The sequence below is a fragment of the Tiliqua scincoides genome, chromosome 5 (genome assembly GCF_035046505.1).
Source record: "Tiliqua scincoides isolate rTilSci1 chromosome 5, rTilSci1.hap2, whole genome shotgun sequence".
In the NCBI taxonomy this organism is placed as follows: domain Eukaryota; kingdom Metazoa; phylum Chordata; class Lepidosauria; order Squamata; family Scincidae; genus Tiliqua; species Tiliqua scincoides.
In genome coordinates, this window is record NC_089825.1 from 82,105,371 (window position 1) to 82,119,114 (window position 13,744).

General features: G+C 47.6%; 1 protein-coding gene across 1 annotated transcript; it reads right to left on the bottom strand.

Annotated features, from left to right (window-relative positions):
• Positions 1-9,470: 9,470 nt before the first annotated feature.
• TCAP (titin-cap) lies at positions 9,471-12,123 on the bottom strand. Its single transcript, XM_066631205.1, has 2 exons — positions 11,906-12,123; positions 9,471-10,914 (listed from the first exon to the last, which is right to left on the bottom strand). Exons 1-2 carry the CDS (start codon positions 12,052-12,054, stop codon positions 10,518-10,520), a joined length of 546 nt encoding a protein of 181 aa, XP_066487302.1. The 5' UTR covers positions 12,055-12,123; the 3' UTR covers positions 9,471-10,517.
• Between the last annotated feature and the right edge of the window lie 1,621 nt (positions 12,124-13,744).

A 13,744-nucleotide genomic window follows, 5' to 3' on the forward strand; every position in this document is an offset into this window, starting at 1 on the left:
AAATGTTCTGTGATGCCTGTCCCAACCGCTAATCCCTCTGGCTCCCATTCCTAAATAGCAGAGGATCCAACCACTCAAAGAAAGAGCCAGGAGAGGAAATCTCTCCCTCTTTTTTTGTCCTCCCCCCCCCCCAAAAAAAAAAAAACCTAGAGAAGGATGTATCAAGCAGCCACATTCCTAAAATTTGGACCCCAATCATCTGCCTGGTGAGAAAGTGACTTCTGTATTTATCCTTCCTGGCAAAGAGTGCCCCCACCCTTTACTGTCACTGGGCTTTCTGCCAGCTGAGAACTTCTAGGCAGTTAACAAGGTTTTCCTCTCCTGCATGCAGCTTACCCCGTGATGACTTCCTTGAGAAGGAATCTGTGGCTTTGCACTCTCCCAAGAATCTCAGGCTGCTTGCAAGACCTGCTCTTCCTATGTACATACACACACACACACAACTTGCCCGTGACACTCTGCTTTTGAACCAGAGGGATTGAAAATGGAATGGATAATTAAAGGGTAAAGATAGTAATGCTGTTGTATCCTACATGGCACCACTATATAGGAACTCAAAAGATCAAGTCATTACAGCACTTTTGCCGGAACAGGGCAACAAAAAGGACTGGGGGTTGGATCAGTGGCACCAGCGCAGGCCATATCCAAACCACCTTCCCAGGCCTGATCTGCCTGCACAGATCAATGCGGACTTGCACCAGCAATATCACTGATGCAGGTCCAACTTGGCCCATTGTGGTTGGTGGGGCTTACCTGGGGCAAGGGGACAAATGTCCCCTTACCCTCAGGAGACCTCCAGCAGTCAAAAAATTCCCCATGGGATGCAGCATAGCTTATGCCACATCACCACATGAAAATTTAGGTAGGACTGGGCTGTAAGCTGTTAAAAGTCTCTCTCTCTCTTTCTCTCTCTCTCTGCTAGGCATGAGCAGAGGTCAGCTGTTCCCTAAATTGACAAAGGTCATTGTGATCCTTGCAATGGGGACCGAAATAACTTCTTGGCTAAGAGCCTCTCAGGAAAGGCAAGCCAAGTGATATTTCCCCCTGGTCCAGAGGCATGGTGTAACCCATGAATCAAGTCCACCTCCCTCCTCCAATCTCCGGCTGACTCCACCTCCTGCTTGCACACTGATCCTTTCAACGTGAGCACATCTACGTGGCCTCAACAATAAGCCACACGTGTCCAAAGTGGATGAAGGAGGCGACCTTGGTGCCCTTTCCTTCTGTTGGTGTGAGACAACAGTCTTCTGTTGTGAACGTTTGTGACTTGGATGGCTGCTGCTGATGGGTTGAAACTACAGTACAGGGAGATAGAGTCTGGACAGAAAGGGAGAAGAATGCCCTTAAAGTCTTAAAGTGAGAACATTCTTCTCCCTGTCTGTCCTAAGTCTATTTCCCTGTACAGTACTTTTGTTCATAAAGTTTAAGAACTGCCCAGCACTGGAGCAGTCTGCCTCATTAACTTGTGGTCTGTTCCTTATTGGAGGTTTTCAAGCAGAGGTTGAACAGTAACAGCTAAACAAGCAGAGGCACATGTCAGAGAAGCTGTAGTGGTTGCCTGAACTGAGCAGGGGGCTGAACTAGATGTCCTCCACAACCCTTTCTGAACTCTAACATTCTGTGACAATGGTGTTGATTGACACTTTTTGAATGTTCAGAGTGCTGCACGTGTGTAGTAATCCTTCCCTACAAGAGAACATAACTTAAGGTCCAATCCCATGGCCCTCTAGTGCTGGCTCTGGGTGTCGTAAATGTGACCAAAAGCATATTTATGGGACCCTGTGAGGAGGGAGTGCCTCATGCCAGATGGACACTGCCCGGAGCAATGTAAGAGCTCTGGGCAGCAGGAAGGGCCTTTGAGGCAGGGGGAAGCATTCTGGGGCAGGGGAGTGACAGGCCTAGAAGGGGGGTGGGACCAGTGGAGCCCTGCTCCGCCAGTTCCTATCCTCCATGTCCAGCTACAAAGCCCAACATGGAGGTTCTACTCATCTGCACTGGCAAAATAGCCAGTGCAGACTTGAGAAGCCCCATTGCACCATTTGGGGCTTTCCCCAAGGAGACCTCCGGCCGGACTGCTGGATAAAGAGGTCATCATTTTGGTGCCGTTGTACCCAGCGGCACTGCTGAGGATAGAATTGGGCTGTTAGGTTGCAATCCTATACATACTTTCCTGGGAGTAAACACCATTGAACACAATGGACTTCTGAGTGGACGTGTATAAATTTGTGCTGTTAGAGTTTTATCTGTTAGCATAGCTGGTTTACACAGCAGAGTTTGGGAGACTTCTGTTAGGACGATCATTTCAAGGCAGGAGGCCATAAAGAAAGGATTTTATGGATGAGATCCGGAGGAGAGGGGGGGTCCTACATGCTTGTTGTCTAGCTGGCTGGAAAGCGATTCTAGGAGGAAGGAAGGATACCCTGAGGTTAGAAATTTGCAGAGCAAAGAGAGCTGTAGTGGAAAAGAGAGAGGGGAAACCTCACATTGCATCTGGCTAGCTCACTGGGTAGATTATTCCCTTCAAATGCAGGAAGCTTGTGCAATCTTGCACCTCTCTCTGATCCCAACAGTGTCATCATCATCACTCCTTCCAAGCAGAGGTAAGGTCACGACATCCGGGTTTTCCCTAGAGGGGGGTAGGCTGGTGGCTTCACACTCCCTGCTCCTTCTCCTGTGGAGGCTCCCCTTTGAAGGAGAAGAAATGGGGATGCGTACCTAGGGTGGAGCATGAGGGGCAGTCATGCACACCCCACGCATGTGCCCAGGGCAGATGTCCCTAAGGCTCCACCCTAGATAAGCCTCTGATCCCCAAGGTATGGTCACCTTCACAAGGTGTACCTTCCACTGTTTTGCAGGTGAAAATGGATGCATCCTTAGATTTGTGACACCACTTTTCTCTCACAAAGTCTGACAGCCTGGACCCCACCATATCAGCTTGCTGAAGGCTGCTGCTCTACCTGCTGCAATTATTCTGCAGGTGTGTCTTGCACTGGCTTCATAGCTGTGTGTGTTTGTGTGCATCTTCATCTGGTTAAAGAGAACACTAGGGACAAAAAAGTAGCTGCCCTATAAACACCATCATACTTGACAAGTTCAAAATAAACCTCACTGGTCTTCGCATGTGAAATAGCTGGCTCCCTGCGCAGTGTCAAGCCGAGGCCAGAACGTGTGCTTTTACCTCAGGAAGCACATTTCCAAACATGCGTTTGCTGAGGTAATGCAGCTGTGATGGGCAGGAACCATTTGTAGAGAAGAATCTGAAGCTTGGGGAAATGTGCGCCTGTTTTCCATATCTGCTGATTCTTCCCCACAAATTTTCCTTTAGATCATTTTTTCTCCCAGCTTGTTTTTTTTTGGGGGGGGGGGGTGGTTTCTGAGCCAGGCTGCAGGGAGCAAATGGGCTTATAAACAGCTTGGAGGGTGGTGAGCTGTTTAGGGGAAGGGTTCAGTAAGTCCCTCACTCTTACGTGGTGGTTACTCCCCAGCAAATTTCCCCCCACTCTGTCCCCATTGTACTGTTATGAGACAAATGTGAGTTTTGGAACTCTGTGCATGTCTCATAACATGAGGGTTCTGTGTCCATTTGAGTGTGTTGAGTGTCCATTTATGTATGTGTAAATAGCAACTGAGATGCATCCATCTCCCACCTCCACTCACTTGAAAAGGTGGCAACTCTCCTACCAGAAGATCAGGACTGTCTCTGGTCAATAAGAGACCATTGGGGCACATAACTTCTGTTTTCGCAAGTTGAAAGCAATAAGGGCAATCCCACATGCCAGTGTTGTAACTCCCTCTGGCTTTAAAATCAAGTACTTGATATCAAGTGTGCATCTTGGAGAGCTGTTGATGGTCTCATGCTTTTCCCACCCTTCCAATAGGACACATTATCCTTTATAGGCTCCCAAGAGCATATGAAAAGGCTCCGAATTCAGCTCTTATATGGGTATGTGCATCTTGGGTGTCATCTGTCCCTGAACATGTAACCAAGTGGCTGACCTATACCATTCCTGCACTTGTGCAGGAGGTCTGGTCTAGAGGGTAGAGCCTCCATTTGCCTGACGATTAACATCCACAAGGTCGCCAGTTCGAGGCCACCGGCACCGTGCGACCTTGAAGCAGCTGGCAAGCTGCAGCTGAGCTGTTCCATCTGCTCGGAGCGGGGGAGGATGGAGGCCAGAATGTTAAACCAGATCGGAGTGTAACACCTTGAATGTGGTGGTTCTTGAAAGAAAGAACCTTCTTTCAATTTGTAAAAATCCCTGCGTGGATTTAATAAGCCTGCCTGTGTAAACCGCCTTGAATAAAGTCTTGAATAAAGACCAAGAAAGGCGGTATATAAATACTGTATATTATTATTATATTATTATTGTGCTTACCTTACGGTATTGTCTCCACCCCCACTCCCACCAGATTGTTCTAGCAATCTGTCCAAAATTGTTCTGCCCTACCTACAAGCAGTGCTTTTTTGTAAATAAAAAGGTGCAGGAACTCACAACTTGTTAATCTTTTATTTATTTATTTATCTATTTATTTATTTTTAAACCATTTTTTATTGGAGAAATAAAATATTTTTTATGTGCTTCCCCCCTAAAGATGAACTTTCCCCCCTAAAGTAGACATGCATAGGATTGGGCTGTCAATCTCCACATCCCCTTCCCCCTAGCTACTTTTTCTACACATGGGGAAAAATACTGTACAGGTGCACTTGTAGCATGTAGTATGTAGTGTGGCACTACTTCAAGGAGAGGAAGCAGTGAATGGATTCCAAAAAATGGCTTACATGAGTTCCGTGTAGTAAAATTACTCTAAGCAACTGTGGGAGTAAGAACAAAAAAGGAATTCTTACACGAGAGGGGTCCTTAGGTGCACACAGAAACAGCTACGTTTGCAAACAAGTGATTAAATATGGTTTAATTCAGGTATCAGAATACTCTGTGTCTTTGGGAAGGTGCTTGGCATGCAATTGTATGTTCTCTGCTGCCCTGAGCAGCTGCTGTGCATTGCTGGAGAGGAGCTGCAAATGCTGGCTGGCGGAGGGCATGCTTGTGGTGGAAGGATGAGGAGGATCTCTGGCAAGGCTGGACAGCACGTTGTACACACGTAGAATCCCTTTTCACCTGCCCTTAGCAGGTGAAAACGGGTGCAGATATATATCTCTGCCAGGATTAAGAGCCCAATCCTAGGTATGTCTACTCTGAAGTAAGGCTCGTTTTAGTCAATGGAGCTTACTCTCAGGAAAGTGCCTAGGATTGCAGCCTAAGAGCCCAATCCTATGCATGTCTACTCAGAAGTCCACTTTAGTGAATGGGGCTTACTGTGGATAGGATGGCAGCCTCAGGGCCCAATCCTGAGACTGTCTACTCAGAAGTCAGTCCCATTAGAGGCAGTGGGGCTTCCTCCCAGGAAAGTGTGGAGAGGGCTACAGCCTCAGAGCCCCTCCTGTGTCTGTCTACTCAGAAGTCAGTCCCACTAGAGGCAGTGGGGCTTCCTCCCAGGAAAGTGTGGAGAGGACTGCAGCCACAGAGCCCTTCCTCTGCCTGTCTACTCAGGCTGCAAGGCTATGACACTTTCCCAGGAGCAAGCCCCACTGAGCACAATGAGACATACTTCTGAGTAGACATGCCTAGGCTCGTGCAGATTGGCACGGGGGCTGCACCAGCCAGCTTCCTTCCTCTCCTCCTCCACCAAGCCAGTACCTGGGCGTTCCGTGGGTGCCGCAGCCCGTCTCCCTGGCTGGCTGGCTGTCTGTACTCCTCCTTGGGCATTGGCGCGTGTCCCCCTCGCCCTCCACTGGCTTGGAAGCTGCGCTGGGAAGCAGAGCGCAGGGGGAGGGGAGGCGGGCTGGGCTCAAGCGAGAGCTTGGAGATGGGGGCAAGAGAGGGTCGTTGTGCGGTCAGGCAGGGGCCAGGCGCCCGCCCACCCTGCACCCCCCAGCACCCACCCAGCGAATGCCTCTATTTTGCTCCCCCCCTCCTGGAATGCCTCCAAAGAGGAGGGGCCCCTGCAAAAAGGTGCTGGAACTCCGCCCCCCCACATTCCATTAGAAAAAAAGCCCTGCCTACAAGAGACAGGTGATGGATTTGAAATCCTAGCATCCATCCCCACCTAGCCAGCAGGTGTTGTCTGCTGCTGCTTCTCTTGCCCTCCCCTCCCCTCCTAACTATTGGTGTAAGGGAGCACCAGGCAGCTGGATGTAGGAGAGAGGGTTGCGACTTGAGTTCTGAGATGAATTGGCAGGAAGGCTTTCTCCAAACTCCAAGAGCCTCATGTTCCCTCTGTCAGCCACATGTTAGATGCTCTGACCTTTGGTCACGTTGGAGGGTTTGTGCTGTTATGTAAGGAAGTGGTCCCGTGTGGGAGAAGAAATTAGCTTGAGGGTGTGTTTGGGTGGATGCCTTTTAAAAATAGGAGCAAATGAATCAGGGTGTTGTGACTTGCAAAGCTCTGTGATTGGGTAGGGGGGACAGGGAGTACAGGACAAGGGTGTTAATCTGCCTGCCTTATCCTGTTCATATTTCAACCCTTGAGAGTTAGCGCACAAGCCACCCAAACAAACACATACGCTGTTTGCTTCTTTGGCCAGAAACACACATTGCGATGGTCCCAGGCCAAGTCCTCCTTCTATTTTTAAAGCTGAATCCCATTTTAAGAGGGAGAAAGAGAGAACACCCTATTCCCTTCCAAATACAGAAGTACAAGCAACCTTTCTAAGTTTGGGGAGCTGGGAGCAGCATGTGCTTGGCTGTCTTTCAATTTATCAGAGATAAACATCTATACACTTAAAAGGGGGGCTGTGTATGTGCACTGTCAGTGGGCAGCAACTGTAGCACAGTTACATAACATCCAAAGCCTTTGTGACTTGATTAATGAGCAAGGTGCCCATCAGTGTGTTGGGGGAGGTTGTGTTTCTTGAGTGGGTGTTATATAATGGGTCCATGCAAATCAAGGAAGGCATAGTGACAACAGCTCAATACGTTTATTCCATCTTCAGAACCGAACCTAGCAAAATACAAGGCAGACCCCTGGCTTTTTATAGCCTTTAACTCCACCCAGACAAATCACCCAGACAGTGATTGGTGCAATTGGAACTTTAACTAGAGGGCCAATCAGATGGTAGGATTTCGATCCATCACCCGATTGGCCAGCCATAAGTCTGGGCCAATCAGTTATGCAGGATTTCGATCCTGTGAGCTCCCCCACCTGTGGTCTTCAGTAGAACAATCATAGCACCTCTGGGAGGACTAGGTCTATATACAGAGGACCCCTGAAGGCATTCTGTGCATCTCTGACTGCTCCGGCTAGGGTTAAGCATTGTACTTTGCAGCACCTTAGGTTCCCTACTAGTGAGGATTGCATCTTTTGGTTTCAGGGACATCAGAGAAGTTTCTTGCCATTGCTGCAACAGGGTCTATCTGTGTGTCCCCCCCAATCCTTGCAAAAATAAAATAGCATTTCAGTCAGTGGTGTCACCAGGAGGTGTGGGTGGTGTGATACCACTAGTGGCCCCAACTGCAAAAAATCTTGGTATTTTCCAATAATGCGATCATATTATACATCAATTGATGTGTAATTTCATGCAGAATTCAGTGAAACAAAGCACACTGAAATATCTGTATTCTCTCAAAAGTTTTGGCCAATTAACCAGAAAAAGAAAACAACTGCCTTATATAACAAAAAGTGAATTTTCTTAACTCAGAACTGACCAATGAGGCTGATTGTCCCAAAAGCCAATTGGGTGTTTTTATGACACAGAAGGGAATCAATAAGGTGTTGGAAGGAGTCAGCTCTCATTTCCACGTACTAGAACTCTTATTCAGTTGTGTGAGTATCATCAAGTTGGCCAATGGTTTTTTGGTTGGTTACTGATTTGTTGGATGACCCGTACTATTATATAAATAAATAAAATTGATGGGGGGGGGGGGTTAGACCAACCCTAGTGATGCCAATGCATTTAGGTTGTTCGTATGATATTAATTAATTCTGTTTGATGTGGTACGGGAAGAGGTCCATTATAGGGGTGACAGATGACATAATGAGCTCTTGCATCAGGTGACACAAACCCTAGTGACACCTCTGATTTCAGCAATGTTCCTCCTTAGCAAAATGCCTGAGGAGCTCTAAGAGAAACCTGGAATTTTCTTGAGGATTAGTAAAGATTTTCAGGGACCTTTCCCTATATCAAGATTCTCTTTAAATTTCAAACAAATCTTGAGTGGCATCCCTCAAGACCCACCGAATGCATCTTGACACCTTCCTTGCATAGTCCCAATGCATCTGCTCCTTCTGTTGATTAAGATGGGAAATTACCCCCTAAGAAACTCTTATGCTCTATGGCTATTTTTAAGGATACAGGACTTTCAAGGAGAGAGCACTTCCCCATCAATTTGCCCCTTGGTTTGATGCATCTTCCACACTGTGCATCTTAATCGCACCCCAGATCCTCTGGCTGAGATGGCAGTGTCTCCTCCGGCTCCTGGGTGGCCTCTGGCCACTGGGTGGTAAAGAAGGCAGGGGCTGAAGCTAACAGTCTGTCTCCCTCCCCCCCAGCACTGAGCTTCCCAAACTATAAATAATATCTCACAGTCCTGGCTTGGCATCCTGCCAAATCACACTGCCTTCCCAGTTAAGTTGCTGAAAAGGGACCATGTTGGCAACCTTTCTGTTTTGCAAGGCATCTCTTCTTCCTCACCCACTCTGTACCTGGGACTGTTGCCAAGTGCCCAGCTCCTGCTTTGGCATCAGCCTGGCCCAAAGGCTTGGATTAGCTGTTCCCTCGCCTGCTGTCCCCCACAGCAGATCTCAGAACAGCCCTGGCCACCTTCCCAAGCTGCCAGTTTGCCAGGCCTGCCTTGCTCCGCAGGTCATCCTCGCAACCTTGAGCAGCTCACGGGCAGAGACATGTGAAGGTTGGCTTGCAAAGGTGTGGGGGTGGACTTAAGCCTGTGTGTCAGGCTGCCTTTGCGGGAAACTGAAGTCAGTCCTGAGGTTGCTGGGGCAGGGGGAACAAAAAGCAGACAGTTGTTTGCACAGCAGCAGAAGTGGTTTTGATTGCTTTTGATCCTTTTGCATCAGTTCACTCCAAAAGGGACCCCAGACCCCCAACTTCTTCCTGTAAGCAGTGACACTGGTGTTAAGAAATCAGCATGGTGGTGCTTTTTTTTTTTTAATCAACAAAATCTTGCGTCCTTTGTATCCAGCCTTCTGAGGTGCCATTGGCTTCAGAGCTGGCCCCCATGTGGCCTCTGTTGTAAACTGAAAATAAGCCCCTCAGGATATTTATTTTATTTTTCCCATTTCCATACCACCCTTCCTCCAAGGAGCTCAAGGTAGCTAGTGTACACGGTCCCTTCCCTTCTTTTGTCCTCACAACAACCCTGTGAGGCAGGTGAGACTGGGAGATAGTAACTGGTCCAAGATGACCCAGAAAGCTTCATGGCTGAGCAGGGATTTTATTAATAAGAACACAATAATCAATTAATCGATTTTATTAATCGATAAGAACACAATAAAGAAAAATACAGTATTTCCTTTACAAGAAAAAATGGAGAACTAGAAATATAGTATGGCAAGGGAGATTTCACAGTGGGCGCCTTCTAGTCAGCTACTTGATGTTCTAAAGAACATTATCACATCCTACAGTGTGGGTGGTAGGGGGGTATAAGATTAAATCTCTTCTGTTCAGGCTAAACCCTCTTTCTTACCTTTTCTCTAAACTTTTTCATTCAACCTTGGATCCCCAGGGTGCAGTCATTCTTCTTATCTAGCATGCATTCATTAATCGAGGCACTTAAGTACTACAGTCCCTTTTCTCACCAGAGGTTTACCACCCATCTCAGGAGGAGGATGGGGAAATCTGATCCAGAAAATCAATGCCTAGGCCGCCTTCTGCAATCCCATTATTCTTAAGTACCAAAATGCAAATTGTTCAAATGAATGCACAGACCACTTCCAGTTCCTTGGTATTACTGCATTAAAAATATCACCATCTTCTTTCAAACATTTGTCACTTGTCCCTAACCATTCAACCTTGCTTCTTCTGCTAGAGCTTAGGAGGCCTAGCTTTCTCCAGCTAAACCCAGAAGCCATTACTATGCTCCTGTCATGCCTTTCTTTAACCATTTCACAGTGTGTGATTTATGGAGTTTTCTTCTCCACGGAGGAGTTGTGCATGCTCTTTTTGTTCAGTTTAATGGACTTCCCCCTATTCTTCTTTGGAATCAGTTTTTGTTTTTTTTAAAGTATGGCAACTTAATGTGATGAAAATGCATGATGTGGTTCATCTAATTATATACAGGGGCCATCTAATTATATACAGTACACACAGAGATGCAGTCAGTCCCTGTAGCCTCCCCCCAAAGTCCTCATTTTGAGTCATCGAGATGGGTTCGATTCTACCAAGACTTTTCTACATGTTGGGGCCCCTTCAGATTGTCCTCATGCAGCAATGGATGGGGATGGGGCTGAGGCATCCAAGCCAGTTCCAAAAGGAAAGTTGCTGAGGTGAGGGTCCCATAGTCTCATCCCCTCTGGGCCTCCTGAGACATGGAACGAGACAAGGACCGGGGGAGGCCTGCTTTTCTGAAGTCGGGGCGGCTGGGTTGGATGACAAGGGGTAGCTCCTTGGTGATCTCGGCCAGAGGCTTCTTGTCAAGACACACACCCGCTGCTGGCAACGACTCCACTGATTCTGAGGGGGTTGGGGTAAGCTCCCGCTCAGCCTTGGTGCTCATCTTGGCGGGGGTGAAGATGGGCAAGGGTAAAGCCCGCTCGTATGGCAGGTGGTAAGAGGTCAGAGGTTCACCCAGCAGGCCCAAGCGAAGGATGCCCCAAGGGGAGCGTTGTACTATAACCCGGGCCTCCTGCTGTTGGTGGTAGGTTTCCTTGCGCCGCCGGTCTGCCTCAAAATGAGAACAGCTGGGAGAGATAAGCAGAGGATTAAATATCAGTTTGCATGCCCCAACAGTCGTCCCAGCCCCCTACCTACTGCAATCCCCCAACCTATGCCAAATAAGGTTAGATTTTTTCATACTATGTTGTTGAACCCAGTTCATTATGACTCCCCTGATCACATACAAAGAACTGCTATATATAATTGGGTGGGTCAATAAATGATTACAGTGCTGAAGTTATGGGAGGGGGAAGAAGGTAACATGGACCCTACATTCAATCTGCCAGCCCTTTTTAGCCTCATTGGGTTCTCCCCCATAGGTTTTCTTAGAACAGTAACTGGTGGGAGTGGGCTACTGCAAGCAGTAGGCAGTCCAGGATTCTTCTTGCCCACCCCATTGCTGGTGATTTTGAGCACTGCTACTTAGCCACAATAGCTAAGAAGGAACCCTCTGTGCTCAGCAGCTGAATATTCAAGCAGGGGATGGATAGTCTCCATCAAGCCCTCCCCAAAGCCTGGCCACTGCTGAAGACAGGAAGCTAATTTAGACACAGTCTCACTCTGAACAAGCAAAGGAAGTCATTTGTTCTTAGCCATAGGCATGCATTGAAATCCACTTTTTCAAATGGATCTGATTTGCAAAGATCACTTAGGGCAGTGGTTCCCCAAACCTTTCCTACCTACTGGGCCATTGATTGTAGCTCCCCATCAGGGCTACAGTCCTATACATTGTATAGGGCAGCGGGTTTTCGTGAGGATTCTGTGGCTCCCCAGGGAGCCACAGCTCACAGTTTGGGAACCACTAACTTCAGGTGTACTAAAAGAGAACTAATCAACACTGAGTAACATGTACATACAAATGTTATTCCTCTCTCCCTCCCACACCACTGGCCTTCACTGCTGCTATGCTGTTGGTGTTCCAAGTTAACATCATTTGTGGTTTCATTCATTAACCTGAGTTGGATATCTTCGATCAAACCCACCCCCAGCTTTCCCTGACCCCAACCCAGCACTTACCCTTCTTCAGGCCTAGTGGTGAGTGACAGGTCGTTCCATTCAGCTGAGAAGGATTCTTTCCTCGCTGTATTCCTCTCGGCTACCTGGCAGTTCAGCTCAGCTGCGGCCAGATTCCCAGAGCTCCGGAGGACCACGGTCTTGCTGCGCATTGTGGCGTTTGGGTTTCTGCTTGAGCTAGGATGAAGTCTTGTAGTCTCAGTTCTGCTGGGCTATTGTCCCCACTGCAGGCGATTTATATAGCTTTCTGAATGCCAGTTCCCGAGGGGATGGCGTCTGCAGCTATATTGGTCTTGCCAAGTCACTGGTTGAGCATCCTGATATCGGACACCTCTCCATCTCTCACACACACATGCACCCCATTGCTTCACTATGTGTTTGTTACTGGAAACCAAATCTGTGACATGACAGTATCTTTATATGCTCTTTAATCTTGTGTTTCCTGGCAAGAATTAGTGGCTGTCAATGGGTCACTTTTAATGCATTTAACAATGTTTCTAATCCCAGAAGCTGAACTGTATTACTTTGGAACAACTGATTCTTGCAAGAAAGCATCTCAGAGTTGGACTGGGATATGAATAATGTTTGTTTAGTGCTTCAAACTTATCTTACTGGAGTGATGACAAAGTTTTCTTTTGGCTCTCTAATATTGGGCTGCCCAGTCCTCTGGCAGAGATAGTGCCTTCTTTTTTCATGCCTGGGGCTCGACCCTGCGACATGCATAGAGCGTCATTGATCATGTACAAAGTGCATGTCCACCCTTGCCCCTGAGGAATGTAAACCTTTTGCCTCAAATTCAACTGCTTTTAGACTTGGGCTCTGATTTTGGTTGTGTTTGTTTCGTTTGATCTGTTTCATCAGATATGAAAACTCATAAGGTGTCAGATACTTTTATTGCAGCTGCACGTTGTCAGATACTTTGCACCTTTTCATGTCTACTTTTGCAGACTGCATGACTTCAGTATTTGTTGAGATCTCATGTCATGTTTGATGTTTGTTAACAAATTATTTTGAACGTTCAGAGAATGTGCAGGAATCACATTTGTTTTCAATTCCAGCTCTGCCTGCATTGGAGGAAGAAATGAATGTAGGCGCCCTGCGATGAAGCAAAAGTATGATTAAGGCTATGAACGAGAAAAGCATTTGATGATGGACAGAGGAGTTATGTTACACGTCAATGGGTGAGGCCTGCACTGAGCCGCGCAGCTGTGCGATGTGTCTGGAAGATGAAGTCATTTGGAAAGAAGAGTGCATCGCCCACCCAGCCACACTCTGGTTTCAGCTCTGTCACTGTCCTCACTCTCACACCAACCAGGCTTGCAGGCATTTCTCTCCGTCTCAGAGACGCAATGTCAAAACTTTGGCCTAACCTGGAGAAAATGTCCTGTGTGGTGCCGAGCTATTCCTCCTGCAAGGGGAAGTGGGGACAGAGGCAACCTGAGATGTTGATGGGACAAAAAGCCACAAGGGAGAGGGGTGGAGCTGTAGGTGGGGAGGGCGGGTCTTTCACAGCACATGTAAGCCCTGTGCATGAGAGACAGAGGTGGGGTGAGATAAAAGCGGGAAGGAGAACCAATGCCTTGTAGCAGATGGAGTCAGACCTCCAAGAGTTCAAATCCCTGCTTGGCACTGAATGCATAGAATGCATTTTCCCTTGGCATTCCCCCCCCTCCAAAGTCCCAATTCTGCACAGTCCTCCTCCTCTTCCAGATATTCTATAGCAGGGGTGCTCACACTTTTTTGGCTCGAGAGCTACTTTGAAACCCAGCAAGGCCCGGAGATCTACCAGAGTTTTTTTTACAATGTTCGCACCATCATCATATAACATTTATGTGTACAGTG